Below are 23,740 nucleotides of genomic sequence, written 5' to 3'. Positions count from 1 at the left end.
GGGGGGGAGGAGAGAAAGAGAGAGAGAGAGAGAGAGAGAAAGAGAGAATCCCAAGCAGGTTCCATACTGTCAGCACAGAGCCCAACGAGGGGATCCATCTCATGGTTCATGAGATCATGACCTAAGCTAAAATCAAGAGTTGGACACTTAACCAACTGAGCCACCCAGAAACCCCTACAAACAAAAATTTTGCAGTGAAAAGTTCTGAAAAGCTTCTACAAAGGCTGTACAAAAAAGGTCCAGTATTCAGTTTGGCTATAGAAAGGAAAGCTTAAATGGAATACCTTTTCTCAAAATTATGAAGTAATTTATTCACTTTATGCAGCCAATTGAATGTATTACATAAGCTGTCCAACTATACACGTTTTTAGTGCAGGTATACAGGTGCCACAAAAGCAACACAACTGGTTGCAATATATAGAATAAGACTTAAGATTCTTCTAAACAAAATTAGAATCAACTATTACAAAACAGTAGACATTAATGAAATACTGTGTTATTGCTCCTATGTGTTTTTAAATAATTTTTTGGCATAATAAGAAATACACTTTGTGAAAAGTACATACTAAAATTATTTTGGAGTTCTTGTCTTTCTGTCTTGGACTAACATTGTCCCACAGACTTTTTGATCACCTCTTGTATGTATTACTGTTTATTTTTCCAATTCATTATCTCTTTTCCACTGTTTATCCAAGGGATATGATCTCCAAGGTCTTTTTAAGTTCTATACACTGAATATCTGGAATTTGTGAGCTTTTAAGATAGGATATATGTTCATATAAGAGACTTATTTCATATCTAAGGACATAACACAGATGGAAAGAGAAGGGATGAAAAAAGATATTCCATGCCAACCGACAGGAAAAGAAGGTGGGTGTAGCTGTACTTATATCAGAAAATATAGATTTTAGAATAAAAACTTTAAGAAAAGACAGGACATTACATAATAATAAAAGTATTGATCCAACAAGAGAATATAATACTTGTAAATATCTATGCACCCAAAATAGGAGGTCCTAAATATATAAAGCAAATCTTAACAGACATAAGGAAGCAATACAACAATAGCAGGGGACTTTAACACCCCACTTACATCAATGGATATATCATCCAGACAGAAAATCAATAAGGAAACACCAGCCTTAAATAATATATTAGACCAGATGGTCATAATGGATATACAACAGAGCATTCCATCCAAAAGCAGCAGAATACACATTCTTCTCAAGTGCACATGGAACATTCTCCATGACAGATCACTTTATAGGCCACAAAACAAGTCTCAGTAAACTTAAAGAAGACAAAGCATGTTTTCTGACCACAATGGTATAAAGCTAGAAACGAAGTACAAGAAGAAAACTGGAAAAATCACAAATACATGGAGATTAAACAACATGCTACTAAAGAACCAATGCATCAGTGAAGAAATAAAATATCTTGAGACAAATGAAAATGGAAATACAATGGTTCAAAATCTAGGGGATGTAACAAAAGCAGTTCTAAGAGACAAGTTCATAGCAATACAGGCCTACCTCAAGAAACAAGAAAAATCTCAAATAAGCAATCTAACTTCACACCTAAACGAACTAGAAAAAAAGAACCAATGAAGCCTAATGTTAGTAAAAAGGAAATAAATAATTAAGATGAGAACACCTGGGTGGCTCAGTCGGTTAAACAGCTGACTTTGGCTCAGGTCATGATCTCACAGTTCGTGGGTTCAAGCCCTGCATCAGGCTCTGTGCTGACAGCTCAGAGCCTGGAGCCTGCTTTGGATTCTGTGCCTCCCTCTCTCTGTCCCTCCCCCGCTCATGCTCTGCCTCTGTCTCCTCCCTTTCAGAAATAAATAACCATTTAAAAAAAAGAAATAATTAAGATTAGAGCAGAAATAAATAAAAACTGAAACAAATAATAAAAAAGAGCAATGAAACTAAGAGCTGGTTCTTTAAAAAGATAAACAAAATTGACAAACTATCTAGATTCACCAAGAAAAAAGAGAGAGAGAGAGCACAAGTAAATACATTCAGAAATGAAAGACAAGTTATAACTGATACCGCAGAAATACAAAGGATCATAAGAGACTGCTATGAATAATTATGTGCCAAAAAATTGGACAATCTAGAAAAAAAATAAATTCTTAGAAGCATACAACCTCCCAAGATTGAATCATGAACAAACAAAATCTGAACAGAGATCATATGCTAGAGATTCAGCGATATTTATCAATTTAGTATAAGTTTTTAGTGAAATCTACTAGAAGTTCTAAAAGGTAAAAACGTGGTATGTCAATACATTCAAGCTGACTCAAAGGACAAATCCTTTAATGATTTCAGATGGTGAAACTAACTGATTCAACTGACCTGAGAAGAAATCTTAAATGTATACTTTTTAAGAAAATAATTTAAGTGGCAGCCATGTGTCTCAGTTTTTTATTGAAGTATAATTGACATACAATATTATATTAGTTTCAGATGTACAACATAGTAATTTGATACTTACATTTATTACAAAATGATCACTGCAGCAAGTCTCATCGCCATCTGTCGCCGCACAAAGTTCTTACAATATTATTGACTATATGCCCTGTCTGGATGTTACATACCTATATCTTATTTATCTTATAACTGGAAGATTGTACCTTTTAATTTCCTTCACCTATTTCATCCATCTCCCCACCTCTTCCCCTCTGGCAATCACCAGTTTGTTTTCTGTATCTGGGGCTCTGTTTCTGTTCTACTTTGTTTCTTCATTTGTTTTGCTTTTTAGATTACACATATAAGTGAAACCCTTTGGTATTTTTTTTTTTCTCTGACTCCTTCCACTTACCATAATACCGTCTAGGTCTATCCATGCATGTTGTTGCAAATGGTAAGATCTCATTACTCTTTATAGCACAGTAACATTCTATTGTATGTCTATACCACATCCTCTTTATCCATTCATCTATAGATGGACACTTGGGTCGCTTCAATATCTTGGCTGTTGTAAACAATGCTGCGACGAATGTAGGAGTGTGTGTATCTTTTTGAATTAACATTTTCATTTCCTTTGAATTCTTCGAATTCCAGCAATCCTCCAAAAAGAATTGCTTTTGGAGGATTGCTGGAACATACGGCAGTTTGATTTTTAATTTTTGAAGGAAGCTTCATACTATTTTCCGCAGTGGCCGCACCAATTTACATCTCCACCAACAGTGCACGAGATTTCTCTTTTCTCCACATCCTCTCCAGCACTTGTTATTTCTTGTCTTTCTGATAATAGGCATCCTGACAGGTGTGAGGTGGTAACTCACTGTGGTTTTAATTTGCATTTCCAAGACGATTCATGATGTTGAGCACCTATTCATGTGCCTGTTGGCCATCTGGGTGTCTTCTTTGGAAAAAAGTCTATCAGGTCCTTCTCCCATTTTTTGAAATTGGATTGTTTGGCTTTTGCTATATATTTTGTGTATTTTGGATATGAACTCCTAATAAGGGGGACACTTTATCTGCAAACATGTTCTCCCATTCAGTGGGATGTCTTTTCATTTTTTCGATGGTTTCCTTCATTGTGCAAGGGCTTTTAATTTAATGTTGTCCCATTGGTTTATTTTTTTTTTTTTGAGTTTATTTATTTTGACAGAGAGACAGAGAGTGCAAGCAGGCGAGAGGCAGAGAGGGAGAGAGAATCCCAAGCAGGCTCCACACCATCAGTGCGGAGCCCAGTGCAGAGCTTGAACTCACACACCATGATCTCATGACCTGAGCCAAAACTGAGTCAGATGCTTACCCCACTGAGTGACCCAGGTGCCCCCTTCCATTTGTTTATATTTTCTTTTGTTGTCCCTTACTAAGGAGACAGATCCAAAAAAAAAATAATGCTAAGACCAATGTCAAGGAGCTTACTGCCTATGTTTTCTTCTAGGAGTATTATGGTTTCAGATCTTACATTTAAGTTTTCAATCTATTTTAAGTTTATTTTGTATAGGCTATAATAAAGTGATTCAGTTTCATTCTGTTGCCTGTAGCTTTTACATATGAAATTGCAGTTGGGGTGAGGGGTGCTGGGCAAGATGGGTAAACGGGAGGAGATACATGCTTCCAGTTCTGGAATGAATAGGTCACAGGAATAAAAGGCACAGCATGAGGAATGTAGTCAATGATACTCCAATAGTGACATGTGAGGTCAGATGGTACCTACACTTGTGATGAGCACATCACAATGTCCAAACCTGTTGATCGTTACCCTGTACACCTGAAGCTAATGTCACATTGTGCCGGGGCACCTGGATGGCTCAGTTGGTTGTGTATCTGACTCTTGATTTCAGCTCAGGTCATAATCTGGCACTTCGTGAGTTCAAGCCCCACATCGGACCCTGTGCTGACAGCTCAGAGCCTGGAGCCTGCTTCAGAATCTGTGTCTTCCTCTCTCTCTGCCTGTTCCCCACTCGTGCTCTGTCTCTCTCTCTCTCGAAAATAAATAAACATTAAAAAAAAAGTCACATTGTGTGTCAACTATACCCAAATTTTAAAAAATTCCAGTTAAAAATTTTTGTAATAAATAATATTCTAGCCTTATACCTTTTAGGATAAATCCATTATGGATCTATGTTTTGCTTAAAAGCCTTATTTAGGTTAGTTGTATCAGTAATATAGAAGGAAGCAGCCAGGGTTCTGATTCTCCTATCCCTCAAACAGTCAATTACGAGGTTTCTGAGGTCAAGAAGATGTTCTGGAGGGACATTAAAAAAATTGTTTTTGTTAATATTTATTTATTTTTGAGAGAGAGACAGAATGACTGGGGAGGGGCAGAGAGAGAGAGGGAGATGCAGAATTTGAAGGTGGCTCAGGCTCTGAACTGTCAGCACAGAGGCTGACATAGGGCTCGAACCCACGAACCGTAACTGAAGTCAGTTGTTTAACTGACTGAGCTACCCAGGTGCCCCTGAAGGGCCATTTGATGGAAAATGTGCAGCCCATCTATCACACAGGAATCTATTCACAAGGTTCCATGCAGAATTCCTAGTCCCAAGGAGCTGGCCTGGCCTTGAGGGTTTCATTTTTCCCCCAGGGAAGGTAGGCCAAAATAGTCGGCATAAATTCATTTCCCTGAACCTTTCCTTTTCTTGCTTGGCATTTTAAGGGCAATGGAGCAACAACACAGAGAAGGAAGCAGTTCTTACACATTGGAGCAGACTGTATTTTCCAATGTGACCACTACGACATCTCCTATCCAACATGCTGCTCAACAACATGATCCTGACACCCTTCCCACAGAGGTGTCCAATCTATGCCCTCCTTTGAGTCTGGATGGACCCATGACTTGCTTGTAATTAAAAAGAGGGGGAGGGCTGGAAGTGATGCTGTGTGGCTTCTAAGGGGCTATCCTATAAGGCCATGTAGCTTTTGCCTTGTCAGCTGGGACAGCTGCTTCTGGAGCCCTTGCCACCTTCTAAGAGGTACACTGCACCAGGCTGTGTGGGAGTTACGGGAGAAACCATAGGTATGCATTTTAGTCAACAGCTCCAGTTGATGTCCTAGCCAGCAGCCAGCATCAATTGCTACCATGTGAATAAAGGCACATCAAGATGACCACGCCTACAATTACCAAATTATCCCAACGTTATGAGGTTCCCCATCTGAGGCGCTAGACATTGTGGAAAAGAGACAAAATGTTCATTCTGTGCCCTATACAAATTCATGGCCAAGAGAATCCAAACTTTTTTTTTTAACTTGTTATGTTTTGGGGGTAATTTATTACACAGTAGCAGTAGGCACAATATAGCTGGATATCTGCACAAAACACTTTGAAGGGAAAATGACAGGCAGATTAGAGATTGGGCTCCTGTTCTGGTGTACCTGAATACTCTCTACTCCACATTATAAACCCTATTGCCTATCAATGCCTTAATCCAGCCCTTGACCTTCATCCTTGGTACAACTGGTGAGGGTTTTAACTCATCCTGTCAGATACTGTGTGCAGTTAACAACTTTCATTGGAAGCTATTACACCTGGCCACTGTCCAGCTGATCCATCTCAAAACATATGGATCTGCCCCTAACTGGCAACCCAAAACATCTGCATCTGGTCTCTCACCAGAGTATAAAACACTCTGAATTCTTGGTTGAACAATCCTTACCCAGTCCCAATTGTGAGAAATAGACTTTGTAGAGATTTGCCCGAAGGAGAGTGTTTTATGTTATACAACTGGTCTATTTGCTTTTATTTTTATTAAACGTCTATGAACCTTATAATGGAATGTGTTCTCCTCTGTGCTTTGGCCAAGTGAGGGAGATTTAGAGCCAAATTTGTGGCCCATTCCTAAGAGCTGTACAGACATACTTCTGTGCACTAATTAGGTTCCTGGATTTATTACTTTATTCACTTTATTTTCCTTTTTCACAGATTTTGTCAATTATTGGTCTACTCCCTTTGCATTACATAAAACTTAGTAAGCCATTTCAAATTCTCTGTGGAATAGGCAATATGTGAATCAAAAAATGAAAAAAGATATCCCTCCATCTTCTGCCAAATCAATAAACAGTGTTAGTGTGAATGCAAATGTTTACAAAACATCATTAAACATTCATCTGAGTGACTTAGCTTCAAATCCAGGAAAAAAAGTGGCATGTGATCTAAGAATATATAATAAGCTGAAATGCATGTGAGCTCATCATCCTGAATTGAACAGCAGAACTGTTCCAAACCCTATGATGTTCAGCACTGGTTGCTAACAGATGAAGGTTGCACATTCTTGGTTCTGACTTGTATGTTTATCTCCAGAGTCACAAAATTTCAGATAATACTTTTCCCTTTTTACCTAGATATAAAAGTGAAATGGCTGATAGTTCCCTCTGATTACTTCGGAAGAGATGATTAGTTTCAAAAATTACTGTTTTGAAGAGACAAGTGGGCATCTAAATGGCACATATTCCTTAGGGTTATCAGTTTCTCCATTTCAAGTGAACACTACAGTAGATGAAAATTGTATCGAAAAAGTGTCACATGACTATGACAGGTTTATCTCATTTTTCCTTGAGAAAGGTTATATTACATTGCAAAAAGGCGACATAGAATTCTAGAATTATAGATTTAAAAAGAGCCTACATTCATCTAATTCAGTAGTTTTCAAACTATTTTGAGGATCAAACCCCCTGAAAACTGTGAACCTCTTATAAAAACTTCATATATAAACTGGGTGTAGTAAAACTTTGGAAGCAGAAGAAATAAAGGTGCGGGGCTGGATCTCACTCACTCAGCTTCTCCTCCTTCACCAGAGTCTCCTTCTGGAACACAAGTCTTGAAACAGAAGAACATTTAAAAACCAACAATCTAAAAAGAGTGAGAAGGCAAGCCATACTGGGAGAAAATATTTACAAAAGACATATCTGATGAGGAAGGATTCTTATGCAAAATATACAAAGAACTCTTAAAGGTCAACATAAGAAAATGAACAACCCAATTAAAAAATGGGCCACAAAATTAGAAGAATTATACTTAAATTTGTATGGAACCACAGAAGACCTGGAATAGCCAAAGCAATTGTAAGAAAGAAGAACAAAGTTGGAGGTATCACAATCCCAGATTTCAAAATATACTACAAAACTGTAGTAACCAAAACAGAACGGTACTGGCACAAAAACAGACACACAGATTAATGGAACAGAATAGAGATCCCAGAAATAAACCCACATTTATATAGTCAATTAATCTATGACAAAGGAGGCAAGAATATACAATGGGGAAAAGACAGTCTCTTTAGTAAATGGTGTTGGGAAAACTGGACGGCTACATGCAGAAGAATGACACTGGAACACCAACACCATACACAAAAATAAACTCAAAATGGACTAGAGACCTAAATGTGAGAACTAAACCATAAAAATCCTTGAAGAGAGAGAGCACAGGCAGTAATTTCTCTAATATCAGACATAGCAACATTTTTTTAGATCTGTTAAGACAAGGGAAATAAAAGCAAAAATAAATTATTGGGACTGTATCAAACTAAAAAGCTTTTGCACAGCAAAGGAAACCATCAAGAAAACAAAAAGATAACCTACTGAATGGGAGAAGATTTTTGCAAATGACATATACAATAAGGGGTTAATATCCAAAATATATTAAGAGATTATACAACTCAACAGACACACATGCAAACAAACAACCTGACTAAAAATGGGCAGAAAACTGGCACAGATCTTGGGCCAAAGAAAACTTACAGATGGCCAACAGATTCGTGAAAAGATGCTCAACATCACTAATCATTAGAGAATGCAAATCAAAACCCTAATGAGACATCTATTCACAATTGTCAGTATGGGTAAAAATTAAGAAGACAAGAAGCAACAAGTATTGATGAGAATGTGGACAAGGAACCCTCATGGAAATGTCAACTGGTGCAGCTACTGTGGAAAACAGTATGGAGGTTCCTCAAAAAATTAAAAATTGAAATACCCTATGATCCAATTATTCCACTATTGGGTATTTACCCAGGGAAAACACAAACTCAAAAAGATATGTGCACCCCTATGTTTATTGAAGCATTATTTATAATAGCCAAGATATGGAAGCAACTTAAGTGTCCACCAACAGACAAATGAATAAGAAAATGTGGAATATTGCACAGCCATCAAAAGGAGATCATGCCTTTTGAGACAAAAATGGATAGACCTAGAGGGTATTAAGTGAAACAAGTCCAACTAAGAGAGACAAATTCCATATGATTCCATTCAAAATCAAATCTTAAAAAATGAATACACAAACAAAAAGCAGAATCAGACCTATAAATATGGAGCAAAACTGATGGTTGCCAAAAGGGAAGAGGTTTAGGAGGTTGGGCTAAATGGGTGAAGGAGAGAGGGAGATACAGCCTTCCCATTATGGAACGAGAAAGTCACAGGAATAAAAAGCAGAGCATAAGGAATTCAGTGATACTGTAACAGTGATGTAATGGGACAGATGGTAGCTGTATTTGTGGTGAACATGGCATAATGTAAAAACTTGTCAAATCACTAAGTTGTACACCTGAAACTAACATAACCTTTGTGTATCAACTATACTCAAAAAAATAGGCAAAAGACCTGAATAGACACCTCATTAAAGAAAAAATATACAGGGGCGCCTGGGTGGCGCAGTCGGTTAAGCGTCCGACTTCAGCCAGGTCACGATCTCGCGGTCCGGGAGTTCGAGCCCCGCGTCGGGCTCTGGGCTGATGGCTCAGAGCCTGGAGCCTGTTTCCGATTCTGTGTCTCCCTCTCTCTCTGCCCCTCCCCCGTTCATGCTCTGTCTCTCTCTGTCCCCAAAAAAATAAATAAACGTTGAAAAAAAATTTTTTTAAAAAAAAGAAAAAATATACAGATGACAAGCATATGAAAAGATGCTAGGGGCGCCTGGGTAGCTCAGTCAGTTATGCATCCGACTTCAGCTCAGGTCATGATCTCATGGCTCGTGGGTTTGAGCTCCTCATTGGGCTCTCTGCTGACAGCTCAGAGCCTGGAGCCTGCTTCAGATTCTATGTCTCCCTCTCTCTCTGCCCCTCTCATTCTGTCTCTCTCTCTCTCAAAAATAAACATTAAAAAAAATTTTTAATGAAAAGATGCTCCACATGATGTGTCATTAAGGAACTGCCTATTAGAACAAGACACCTCTTAGAGAGCCCAAAATCTGGAACACTGACAACACCAAATGCTGGCAAGGATATAGGAAAATGGGAACTCTAGAAGGAATGAAAAATGGCAGAGCCTCTTTGGAAGACAGTTTGGCAGATGCTTACAAAACCAAATACACCCTTACCATAAGATCCAGTCATCATGCTCTTTGGTATTTACCCAAATGAGTTGAAAATCTATGTCCACGCAAAAACCTGCCGGGGGGTATGTACAGCACTGTTATTTATAATTTCTCAAACTTGGAAGCAATCAAAATGCCTTACAGTAGGTGAATGGATACATCAACTATAGTACATCCAGACAATACAATCTTATTCAGCACTAAAAAGAAATGAGCTATCAAGCTATCAAAAGATGTGGAGGAATCTTAAACACATATTACTAAGTGAAAGAGGCCAATCTAGAAAGACTCTATGCTGTATGATTCCAACTACATGACATTCTAAGAAAAGGAGAAGTATGGAGAGAGCAAAAAAAGATCAGTGGTTTTCAAGGCAGGGACGGGGAGGACGTATGGGCAGAACACAGGATTTTTAGAGCAGCGAAACCACGCTGTCTGTTACTATAATGGTGGATATGTGCCATTATCCACGTGCCAAAACCCACAGGACGTGCAATACCAAGTGTGACTAATGTAAACCGTGGACTTTGGGTGACAATGGTGTGTAATACAGGTTCATCAATGGTACATCAAACGTTCTGGTGAAGGATTTTGATAGTAGGTGTTAGTGTTAGTGTGGGAAGAGGAGAAATCTCTGTACCTCTCACTCAGTTTTGCTCTAAACTGCTCTATAATAATGTACAACTGCTCAAAAAAAAAATAAAGTCTATTAAAAATAAACAAAAATAAAAGTTTTTCATGTAAAAAACTCCCAAACCTGCTCCACTTCAGTTACTTTTAATCATTGGGAAACAGGCTCCAAGAGGTTAGGGAACCAGGCTAGTAGATGCTAGAAAGAGCTGAGAGGGGTTTTAAGCAGGGCAGCTAGGCTGGGCTTCCCTGGGATCACCCTGTCAGTCAGAGCTGGAGCCAGAACCCAAATATCCTTCACACCCAGTCCACTGCTCAGAAGCTACACAAAGAGTTTCTTAACTGCAAGGTTTGCGAAAAACTAGAAATGATTGCCAAAGGACTCACCTCCAGAGATATTTGAAAAAAACTAATCATTTTCCTGGAATGACTTAGGAGCAACCCAGCTTTTCAGAACTGTGCAGGACAGTGTGGAGAAAGGAAGGAACACTGTGCACACAGACATCTTCTAAGAGTCTCTTTAATTAAGAACTTTCGACAAACCGTTGACAATGATTACTTTTGTGTGGCGGAATTATGATTCCTTAGGAGATTATTTTTCTTGGTGGTTTTTCTGTATTTTCCAAGTTCCCTGTGTTGGGCATGCATGATTTTCATAATTTGGTGGAGAAAAATGTTATTAAAAATACAAAATCAAAGCCCCTTTCATTTCTATTATTTCACGAGCTTTGTCAATGCCTGGACTGATGAGAGAGAAACACAGCTGGTGAATGGAAATCCCAAGGAATAAGGAGCTTGCTGTAGGGATATTACTTATTACTCTTTTCATAATATTTCTATCATCCCTAAGGCTGTTCCCATTTCTGAAACTCTTCAAGGCTTGCTATTTTGACAAGAAGTAAAACTAACAAATTTGCCACTAAAGCTTCTGAGTTTATTTATTTTTGAGAGAGAGAGAGAGAGAGAGAGCAAGCAGGGGAGGGGCACAGAGAGAGAGGGAGACAGAATCCCAAGCAGGCTCCATGCTGTCAGCACAGAGCCCAGGATGGGGCTTGAACCCACAAACAGTGAGATCGTGACCTGAGCTGAAACAAAGAGTGGGACACTTAACTGACTGAACCACCCAGGTGCCCCCTGAGAATAATTTTCCTAGTGGGAAATGCTTCTGACATATCATCAATAACCCGAACTACATGTCGAAGTGCAAAAAAGATCAGCTTCGAGGATTAGCTTTTTGTCCCCAGAGGACTTGTAAGTTGGAATGCAAAGAAAGCGCAGCATTAAGGTTTTGCTAGAAGGTCCTGAGTGTTGGCTTTCACTGAATGTAAAGGTTATGTTACCTTGCTCAAAGAGTAACGTTTTCTATACTAAGGAAAAGAGCAGATGCTTCACCTGTCAAGATGAAAATGAATTTTCCATTCCAGGGTTAATTCATCATTGCTGTTGATGCCAATTTGAAAGAGTAAAGAAACTGCTCCTGCCAGTCCCTTCCTGACACACATGCGTAGCCATCCTCAGGGTTGACTATTGTTCTGAGCTGGACCAGGTTTCCCAGCATCTGTCTGCTTCCAGTTGTGAGAATCTGGAAACTACCTTGTACTTGGGGCATCCTTGGGGCATCAACAGCATTGGACAGGGCACTCTTGAACCAGCAGCCAATGAATAGCCTGTCTGGAGCCGTAGTGGGTTCACATGGTAAGCTGCCTCTTCTAAACTCATTATGGGCTAGGAAAGGTATGCCAATCTCACAAAGGCCCAGAATCCAGAGCAAATGAAACCACTGGGGGCACCAGGTTTCTTTCCCTAGATGAGTTTTGAAGGGAGGGACACTTCCAGCCATTCAATCTGGTGTCTTTCTTTTTATAAATACCACTTTTAAAAAAATCAGTGGAAGGGACCAAGGGCAGAAGGTGAGACCAAAAATGCCAGCTCTTTGTGCACCCTGACAGTTTGGAAGAAGAGTAGTTCCCCAGCACAATGTCTGTATAAGTCACAAACCTGAAACTTAACACAACAGGCATCTATACAGACAACAAAATAAACAAAATTCTCTACGTGATAATTTGCTTCATAAGGAGTGAACTTGGGAGGTTCATAACATGATGCTTATAATATGACCTACGTACAAATTGCTGACTATGGGTCTTTCACAAAAGAGAGCAGTAGCTGGGCAGGAGGAAGTTATCTGCTCTCTCCAACTGGCCAGCGGTCTGCACTCACCTCTATCTCTCACGTTGCATGATAAGGTTACATTCATGTAAAAGTGTAATTTGATAAAGCCTTCTGGGACAGTAGGTAACATGTATCAAGAGCCATAAGAATTTTTATGGCCTTTTACGAGCGACTCCACTTCTACAAATATCCAAAACCATAAGCAAATGTAGGCAAAAGATGTAGTGAAAGAATGCAAAGCAAGCATAATTTATAACACCAAAAAAGAGAAAGCACTTAAATGTTTAACAGCATCAGGTTGTGGAATTAATGATGTTATATCCTCATGCATGATTACGCAGCCATTTAAAATCTTATTTTTAAAGAAAGTACATGAGTATAATACTAATTAAAATGCGTAAATAAAAATATGGTTATATTCACAGTATGTCAAGAAAAGAAAATACTACCTCACACAAATGGAGTGTCGGTCTAAGTGGCATTGTTTTAAGAGCTAACTCGTATTAGCAGGTAGGTGCTATTATGATCTGCATTTCATGGACCAGGAAACAGAAGCACAAATGGTGTAAGCAACACCTGACATAGTCATACAACTAGGACGTATCAGAAAGGGGAGCTGAACATGGAACTAGAGTCTCCTGCTCTTACCCTTTCCACTATATTGCAATGAGGTACATCGCAATGTCCGGATGGTTGGTTGACTTTGGGTTGTTGTTGATTTCCTTAGTAATGTATTTTGTATTCTTAAATGACCTCAACTGAACATAAAGTTTTATAATCACAACTTTATTTTTTAAAATATAAATTCTCTTTTTATATCTGTCTCTGTCTTTAGACCATGAGGACTTTGAGGTAGGAACTGCCTTAGTAATCACTGCTATTACTATCATTATTGCTATGACCACTGAGTCACCTTGATGCAACAGTCCTTAGGTGCCAGGGAGCAGTCCACATGCCTCACTTCATGGAAACCACAGGGCAAAAACTACTACAGATAAGGCAACTAAAGGCAACTGTGTATTTCCAGCACTTAGCACATGCCTGGAAAGTAGTGAATACTCAGTAAATGGTAGTTAAGCTAACAAATAATAGCTTATAACAGCCATGGATATCATTTGGTTCCATGGGGGTACTGATGTCTTTCTTATATGCCAGAAGAAAACTCACACCCAAAAAGTAGATGTAAAGTAAAAACTCAGAGAAAATAGGCCTGAGGTGGTCTGAATCTACCTCAACATACAGAAGTAGCCACATGCCCTCTCGGGGAAAGTGCTGGAGGAAGCTAAAGGAATGCTGTGCTCAGGGGCCCCATGGGAAGGGGGATGGGAAGACAGAAACTTGCAACAGGAAGTCTGTTTCCCCATGTTTCTTTCACCAACAGAGAAGGAGTATGGAGCCACAAGGCCACGAGTGGAAGGCTAGACCAGAAGTGGGTCTTCCAACCAAGTGCAGGGATGTTTGGTTTAGACTAAAACTTTACAGGACAGTTCGACATTCCATTGAAATGTTTCAGGAAGCATACACATTCTATCATGGCTTTTACTTATTCAATGAGCACCTTGTGGGGAAAGATAAACCCATTAAAAACAATATTTTATTTTACTTGTGAGCTCGAGATATTAGTGGGATTTTATTGTCATTTTTCTCATGGTTTTCTTCAGTTCAAGTGTCAAAACACTTTTAAACTAGAGGCCGGGCATGAAGGTGAAAGGAGGGCACCTAAGGCCCTTCCAAATATAGGCCCTGAGTGTACTTCTAGTCCTTTGATTAGAACAGGGAGATCTTGACACCAAAATCTTGGTAGGATATTTGATTGCCTAATAGTTTCCCTTTGGAAAAAAAAAAAAGACTATACTAGTAATGATGACATGATGTTTATATTTTTAAGCTACCTTGCTCTGTCATAACAAACACATACGTTTGGCAGAACTGTTTATTTTTTTCTTTTTACTGGTTGAGGAAACAAACGACGAGAAGTCCAGTGACTTGATGAGATCCTCACTGCTAGATGAATGGTGAGGCCATTGCCCCTTGTCTTGCTTCTGACTCCAGCTAAGTCCCGCTCCTCCTCAAGATTTAGCTGACCTATCAGTTCCCATGCAGGGATCCTCCTGTCACATGCTTATCTACATCACAGCCCTTATGTCATGATGTTGAAATAATGAGTCTATTATCTGTGGCCCCAGCTCTGACTCACTTTTATGTACAGTTCTGAGCACGAGCGGCTGCCTCCTCACTCTGCAGAATGGTTAGTTTCATGATACGCTAGAGGACTCTTCTAATGTAGGTGAAATATCATCATCTATGCCGGTAGTTTTCAAACGACGTTTCACATATTCCTGAGAATTAAAAATTTATTCTTCAAGGTCTTTAAATTGTCTTATAATTTTAGGATTTTGTGCTTTCATTGTAATCATCTCTAAGAAATACCATTAAGACATTAATATCAGAATGTTCTGAATCACTTACATCAATGGTTCTCAAACCTGATGAGACTGAAGTCTTGGTGGGGAGCTTTACACAGTACTAATACTCATGAACCTGAATTATATTTGAATCAATTACATCAGAATCCCTGGTTGTAACATAGAGATGTTTTTTAAAAGACCCCCAGATGATTGAAATGTGTGAAGCACTGACACTCACCAAACTAGATAATCCATATAATTTTTGTTTCCTGAGTAACACATTTTCCATCAGTACACTTGCCTCAAATCCAACAGTTATATTTTAAGTATCTCAGATAAATAAAATACAGAATGGAAGCAAACAAAATACATAACCAACATGTTCTGCCAAAGCCAGATGATGTCACAGCATGCTGCACACAAGCAGAGGTTTTGTGATCATTCTGAACACAGGAAAGAGGTGGGGGAATGCAGTCATCACAAGAGTGCTCGGTAGACCAGCAGACCAGAGGTCTACCCCAAGCATGTTATAAACAGCAACTCAATTGCTGCAAAAAACATTATCATCGCTTTGTCTTTTAGTTTGTATTTCATTTGTGAGTTTATTCTGGTTTTGTACTTATATGAGAGCTATAAAGGAAGTTTATACTTGGTTGTCCATTTAAATAATAAATATGATTATTCATATTTCAGCAGCATTATAATACAAAGAACAAGAACATTTTGCATCAGTATTAGGGGAGTCTGTGGCATTTTTTCCTTTTAAGTGGGTCAGCCTTAAGAATACTGATTTCTGGACCCTGGAGTAGGGGGGTCCAACGGGTGGTTGAATCAGGGACCCAGAAGATGGCTTTCCCCTTTGTTGGGGCTCTTGTGAGCATAAAATGATAAGCAGCTGTCCCTCCCCGAGGTTCTGAATATAATGTAAAACTGTTCCTCGTATTGGAACACCGCAAGGATTTCCAGTCTCCCAACAGCTGCTGCATTTTGACTCATCCCATAAAGGCATACTGGGACTCCCCCAACCAAGTCTTTCCCAGGCTACAAGAAGTTGGCTGGCTTCCTCAGTTCCACAGAAGCTCTGAGAGGTGTCTGTAACATGATACAGGACCCAATCCACCTGGTCTGGGATCTAAGGTTGTCCATTCACAAGAAGGATATTTTGGTCATGAGAACACAATTTTTTAACCCCAAATGGCAGGGGTGAAATCCCACCTCAGAATTTCCAGCCAGGAATTTATGCGTTATCTATCTGCTAAGAAGAACACAGAGATTCCTCTCATAGAGAAGCAGCTTATCAAAGGGCATCCTTCTTCCCCTAAGTGACAGAGTTGCTTGTCTAGAATGCCAGGCCTCTCTAATGACAAAGTCCATGCCACACCAAGGAAATCAGTGGAGACACAAGTCTTGTTTCAAGCCGCACCAGAAGTTAGTAGCAGGGAAAGACTCTAAGAGTTGAGTAGACTGCCTATAGAATCTAGTCTGCCAGGGAGAAGGAGTTGATGAGCCACTTAATTATGAAGTGGCATTTATCTCAAAATCATAGCAATAGGAAGGCTCCCTGTAGAAGAAGCTTGGCATTACAAAGAACTCAAGAGATAATATAATTAAATCTTCTCCACTGTGACAACAACAGCATAGCATAGCTGACAATGTGTCCATTCACAATCTCAAAGGCCTGTGCCTGTCAGAAACCTTCAACTGAGAATTAATGATCCTCATTGTTTATAGCCAATATGTTTTTAAAATGTTCTTTCCTCTAAATATAGGGACTCTGAGTCATTGTCTTATTTCCCACTTAAAAATATAACTGCTCTAAATAATTGTTTAATAATTAACAGTGCAAAGAATTCAGCTCTAGACAGAGCAAATATTCTTTGTGATGAGAGCTGGTTATAATTGATCATGAAGTAAATGCTTGTCTGCCCAGAGCGTGGCCTCTGGTGAACACATATGGAGCAAATGGATGCCATAGCTTCAGTACTGGAGGTTCCATCGAGGCACCAAGATGACAACACTCGCTATATTAACAAAGCAGAACTAGATGACAGACAAGAGAGCGCATCGTTTTTATGTTTATGCTTCAAGTATCCATGCCAATTCAATACTCCATATCCCTTTTTTCTCTAAATGAACACCAGGGTACACACTTTAGAAACGTGGCCATAATTCTTTCTGGTATTTTGTTTTCCTTTTCACCCTGCATTGCTGTTTGCTTTTCTTTTTTTCTTTTTTTTTTTTTTTTGGTTCTTACCTTTACTCTTCTTTATTACTCCACCAGTGGAAAGGGAAATGGTGTCTGAAGACAGTTGTGATGAAACGATAACCAGTAATACAATATTTCCGTAGCATAAGACATTTCAGGAGGGGCACAGGGGACAGGGGAGCTGGAGTCTGGTGGTCTGTTGGGTGGATAAAGTGACCAGGGCGTGAGGTGTGTGACACTGTTTGGAATTACTGGGGAATATAAAGAACTGTGGTCTGTAACAGGTTCAGAAAAGGGGCATAAAGAATTATTAAGTTGAATGCTGAAGGCCAAACCAAAGATTTATTGTATATTTGTACATATTAGGCTTTGACTTGCGAATTTCTCTGAGTCTTGAAAAACACCCACTAAAAGGGTAGTGATCCAAACAGGAGTGGACTCTGAGGAGTTTGTGGGACTCACATGTGGCGGGGGGAGGGGCATGAGAAGAAACACAGTGAACAGATGAATGAGCTCACTGTGATTTGTCAGTGGCTCACCGCAGAGTTTTCATTAAGGTCAGCCAGTATTAAGGTTCAATTAACAATCAGTTATCATCCATGAGATCAATCTTGCTCTAAAATTTCTCTCAATACAATTAAACAGTACAATTAACCAACTGTCAGGGGAACAGTCTCAGTCTCTATTGTTATTATCACCTTTGAGTCCTTGCATACTTTTTAAGCCTAGCGAGAAACCTTTAAACTAAAGCACTTTATTATATTGAAAAAAAGGCATGGGCTGGCTCCTTTTGAGCCAGAGATTCCCAAGTGATGATGACAGCTGTCACTGATGGAAGTCTACTGTGTTCCAAAAACTGCATTAGACATTGTATATATGGTTTCCCTCTTAGCTCACAGTAGCCCAAGGAAATGGACATTATTTTTCCCATTTAATAGTTTGATATTATCTGGATCTGAAAAGGATGATATGTTTCATAATAGTAAAACCAGCATGTGACAGATGGGAACTTTCCACAACGCCCTGGTCATGTCCAGTCAATAAGCATCTATTAAAGCACTAGATGGTATAACATCTGTTAACAGTTCACAGGTTAGAGACTGTGAAGAATGTAAAAAAAGTACAAATAGTTTATAGGGAAATCAGGATACACATGCATGAAGAACCAATCTAAGTTAAATTTAAAAACTGAAAGAAAAAAATAAGCCAAAAACCTATGACATTCATTTTTGTGTATTTGGCACAAAGTGTCTGAATTATTGAACACATGAATGAAATCAGTCAACCATTGACCAACTGCTAGGTTGTATGGTGCTGGCTCAATGAACTAAGTCTAGTGAAGGAAAGCTCATTATGGACTTGAGTGGTAGCAAGATTTCCTGAATGAGATGAGGTCTGAGCTGGGCCTGGAAGAATTAAAAACACTGGAATTATCAAGAAGGACTGGAGTCCCACCGGGTAGGGGGAATACAGGAAACAGGCACACATGACCCCCTTCCCTGTCCAGGGTCCCCTTCTGCAGCACCAGCCCCGCCTCCCACCACTGTTCCCTCTCAGCCTTTTTGCCTGAGCTCATCTGCTCCACTCCCTTGTTTGAGTTCTGTTCCAGCTAGTTCTCAGAATGCCTTGAAGCTGGCATTGATTTTGCGAAGGCATCTCTGGATTAACCAGGAACGCCTCTGGCCTTTAGTGGAGAGTGGAAAGATAGTGTTTGTCCTATGGATGATTCTAGGCTTTTGTAAGCAAGGTAATAAATTATTCTTAAATCATGATGAGTATCTCCCATTAAATCACGATGAGTATCTCCCATTCCCAAACAGCTGTGAAGGGGGCTTCCCATGGGAATTCTGGCATTTGGGAGACCCTCCTGAGTCTTGCTGAAAGTCATTCCTAGCAGGCCATGGAACAACTTTTCAACTACCCTTGTGCCTCTGCCCCAAAGTCAAGGCCAATGTAAAACACACCCTCTCAGACTTTGGTGACAGGGGCTCAACACAGAACCCGAGGTTCCCCCACACACACTGAGGTCTTGTTTCCCATCTTCCCACTCAGGTTTCCTGAATCCTGTCCAGCTTCTGTCAAGAGATTCCTGGAACGAAGGTTACTTTGTTCTTTATCTCATGACAAGTGAAGAACTGCCCTGCATCGGAGTCATGAATTGGTTCAGTTTTTCAAAAGCTCCATACCTCCAATTGTGGACTAAGATTGTTAGGACTGTGGTAACCCTCATATGACTGACTGCTTTTTTCACTCTGAAAAATCTCCCAGTACCCTATCATTGTGCTAAAGTCGTATCCTCTTTGATTCTGTTTTTCAGGAACAATATGAGACACTTGGAGCTGTGCTCAGCAGCAGAAACTGCTTTTCCAAACATAGCTCACTTCAGGAGTAAAAAGAGTGGTTTCCCTTTTTACAGGTTGGGAGACAGCTTCTGTTTTGTTACTGCTCGCGAGCCAGCAGTGCCGTCCTCGATAGAAAAGATGCGTTGCCGCCCCGATGTCTCAAGAGAAAGACAGCCCTAAACCCTGTCAAAATATAGTGCTTCGTGTTTCCAAAATAGTGTTCCAACCCATCAGTGCAAGGAAGCTCACAGAAGATCCTGAGAAATAAGTAGAAGAACCCGGATGGAGTAGGAAAGTTTACCCAGTGGGAGGAGAGTCAGGTGGAGGGGCCAATCCTGCGGTGGGAAATATGTTTTGAGATTCTGGGGCCAGTCTTTAACAAAAGACTTTCTTGTGAGGGCTGACGAGTTTTTTCCTCTGGGATTTAAAACACCTGGGTCTACGAATCCAACATTTTCATAGCAAAAATCTTGCCTTTTATATATATATATATATATATATATATATATATATATATATATATAATATTAAAAAAAAAACTCTGTCATAGGAACAGAACGGTAATGTAGGAAGAGGCTACACAGATTTGAAGGAAATATTTTTGGGTACTAAGATCAGAGCATTTACTTGTGTTGGTTATAGAACTCTGGCTAATTTTCACTTCCTGTCTGGAGTATCATTTCCTGGTAAAAGTGTGGAGGGGGGTGGGGCGGGGAAGTCCCAGGCCTTGATAGGCCTGTTTCCCCTGAAGTTTCCAGATTGCCCACACGGAAGCGTCAGTGTGTGCCAGCCCTCCACTGAAGAAGGAGCAGGTTCAAGACCTGGCGCTGTGCAGACGAGTGGCACTGCTCCCAGAACTGTCGTCCAATAAAGAGCCATTGTGGGATCTGACCCCTTCGATGCGCTGGACAAATGACTCAAATGAAAAGCACAATGCATGTGAGTGGAACCAGAAACTTGAATGGAGTGGTAATCACTTCCTTAGTGTGGATCACATCATTGTTCATATAACTTCATTCTGTAATTCAGTCCTTGCCTCGTGGAGTAGTACAGATTTCCATTCACCGGTTGATAAGTGGGAATGATTACTGTGGTAACCATTAAGCGACACAGGGATACAGGTGACTAGCGCTGGTGGGGAAGGGGAGTGGAAAATGGCTAGGGGAGGTGCAAAGGGGTTAGCGTTCATCAGGAAGGCACAAAACATCTACATATGTGATCGATACAAACTGCTGTTCAGCTATTGGGAAATTGGAGACTGCATCTGGATCCAAATCAGGCCTAGGGATTAAAAATAGCTATGGTTTCTATGTGAGAATGAGGTCAGAGGCATCAAGAGAACCAGGGATAGGGGTAAAGGTCCAGGCTAAAACTGTGCGGCTGACACCCAATTGTTGAGCTTTGGGTCCTACAGACTGGATATCTAGTGCTTAAATCCAAATACTGAGGGTCAGAAGGAACAGGGTGCTAAGCCATACTTTCCATCTGGGTGACCTGGAGAATATCTTTACACAACAGCCAACCTTACCGCCAACAAAAACAAAACAAACCAGAAATCCCCTACCCAGATGCTGCTCTCAGCTAAGTTTTCTCAAATGAATCAGTGGGAGGACACAGTTGACTTGGACACCAACAGACCAAATGAGAACTGCTTTTCAGCTGGACCACCTTACCATACTCCACATGCCTCAGTTTTAGGAGCAGGTGTTTCTATCTCTGAGCCAGTTATATTTGTCACCTAATCAGTTTTGACCAGAAACACGGTCAATCCCAAATAAGCCTCTTTCCTTCTTGGATCCTTACTGATATTGGTCACTCGGTCCACTTCTTTTCTGACACATATAGCTATCAACAGATATATCTATACACCAGTTCCATTTTAATAAAAACATCCACCCTAAAATATGAATAGAAATAATAAAATAAAAACATCCCCGGTATCTGTAAAAGGATGCAAACATTTCAATGAAAAGTCCATTTGATTCAACGTCCAATTTTTCTTCATTCATCGGATTTGACCAGGACAGGCTCCACCTCCCTAATTGGTCTACAATGACAACAGGTTATTTCAAATGTGCATCAGTTGTTTCTTTCAAATTATATTATGCCTTGGTAACAGGCAGCCTGTATCTGGCGGAAAATACAAGTAAATCTTTCTTCCAGTAACCCAGCATTAAATTCCCCCATGTTATCAACTAACCAGAATTAAGCAAAATGATGGATTTGAGACACACGAACTCCTCTCCCTGGAGATTCATCATGCGAAACCGAGATGACGTAGCCAGCAACATGTCAAAGATCTCCACCATCCCCTCTACACATTTTCCCTGGTTCCTATGAAGACACAGAAAATAAAAAGAAAAAAAAAGTATTAAAGCACAGATAAACTTTCAGATCCATGATAAGGTTCACATTCAAAAAAATCTACTGGCTCCAAATCTGTCACAAAAAACTACAGCCTCTTCTCTTCATGGAGCATGAACATTCATTTGAATTCTAGAAGGCAAAACCAACAAAAAAAGGTTTTCCATCAATGAAACATTTCATTTCAAATTCTTAGAAGAGACATACTGTTCAATTCCAAAATATGCCATGTTAAATACAGAGTTCTTCAAAGAGAACACAGGCAGTAACTTTTCTGACGTCGGCCATAGCAACTGGTTTTCTAGATAGGTCCCCTGAGGCAAGGGAAACAAAAGCAAAAATAAACTAGTGGGACTACATCAAAATAAAAGCTTCTGCGCAGCAAAGGAAACAATCAGCAGAACTAAAGGACAACCTGCTGAATGGGCGAAGATATTTGCAAATGACATATCCAATAAATATAAAGAACTTGTAAAATTCAACAACCAAAAAACGAATACAATTAAAAAATGGGTACAAGACATGAACAGACATTTCTCCAAAGACATACATACAGATGACCTACAGACCTGAGAAGATACTAAATAAACATCACTCATCCTCACAGAAATGCAAATCAAAACTACAAGATATCACCTCACACCCATCAGCATAGCTAAAACAAACAACACAGGAAACAATAGATGTTGGTGAGGATGTATAGAAAAAGGAACACTCATGCACTGTTGGGACTGCAAACTGGTGCAGCCTCTGTGGGAGCAGTATGGGGGTTCCTCAGTAAGTTAAAAATAGGCCTGCCCTGAGATCTAACAATTACACTTTTGGGCATTTACCCAAAGAATTCAAAAGCACTAATTCAAAGGGCTATTTGCACCCCTATTTTTATAGCAGCATTACTTACAGTGGCCAAGATATAGAAGCAGCCCAAGCGTCCATCAGTTGATGAATGGATAAAGAAATGGTACATATAAACAATGGAATATTATTCAGCCATGAAAAAGAATGGAATCTAGCCATTTGCAGCAACATGCATGAAGTGACATGAATTATACTGATATTCCCTCAGTATAATGCTGAGTGAAATAAGTCAGTCAGAGAAAGACAAGTACCATGTGATTTCACACACACGTGGAATTTCAGAAACAAAACAAATAAGCAAAGGGAAAAAAAAGAGACAAACCAAGAAACAGACTCATAACCATAGTGAACAGATGGTTTCCAGAGGGGAGGCTGGTGAGGGGGACGGGTAAAATAGGTGATGGGGATTTAGGAGTGCACTGTCACGATGAGCACTGGGTGATGTACACAAGTGTTGAATCACTATATCATATACCTGAAACTAATGTAACACTCTGCTGACTAATTGGAACTTAAAAAGAATTAAAAAATATTTCTTCAACTTATGGGTAATCAAAAATGACTAAGATTCGGGTAAATGATTTTTCTAAGTGTTTATTGATTTGCTACTGTATTATAGGCATTGTGCTAGTTACGGGAATAAAAGGAGGGCCTCTGCTCTCAATATGCTCATAACCTTAAAATAATATAGTCGGGTCTAACAGCTTGTATAAAGTGCTTTTGAAATACAGGAGAAAGTATAGCTGGGAACTGTGGCTGGATGAGAACCATTTATGTTGCCAGGTAAGGATTAGCCTAGCAGGTGGCATTTGAGTTGATAGTTTAAGAAATGTAGGCTTTTCCTCAACAGGAGTGTGAAACATCACTGGAAGAGAGTCTTAAACATGGAAAGGACGAGCAGAGTGAAGGAACACAGACCAGTATGCTAGAGGTATGAAAGAGCTAAGAGATTAATCTGGGGAAGCAGGAAAGGGTCAGGTGACCAAGGATGTCCT

At 39.7% G+C, this 23,740-nt stretch overlaps 1 protein-coding gene across 3 annotated transcripts in view; it reads right to left on the bottom strand.

Moving 5' to 3' along the window:
• ESR1 (estrogen receptor 1) overlaps positions 1-23,740 on the bottom strand; it is a 376,750-nt gene that overhangs the window by 13,957 nt on the left and 339,053 nt on the right. For all 3 annotated transcript variants that reach the window (XM_043592625.1, XM_043592624.1, XM_043592626.1), the window contains one exon: positions 21,724-21,857. In XM_043592625.1, coding sequence (XP_043448560.1) covers positions 21,724-21,857 — 134 coding nt within the window. The remainder of the gene's footprint in view (positions 1-21,723; positions 21,858-23,740) is intronic.

This window comes from Prionailurus bengalensis, chromosome B2, assembly GCF_016509475.1.
Source record: "Prionailurus bengalensis isolate Pbe53 chromosome B2, Fcat_Pben_1.1_paternal_pri, whole genome shotgun sequence".
NCBI classification, from domain to species: domain Eukaryota; kingdom Metazoa; phylum Chordata; class Mammalia; order Carnivora; family Felidae; genus Prionailurus; species Prionailurus bengalensis.
Note: the sequence above shows the minus strand (reverse complement) of the source record. Positions and strands in the feature narration are given on the sequence as shown.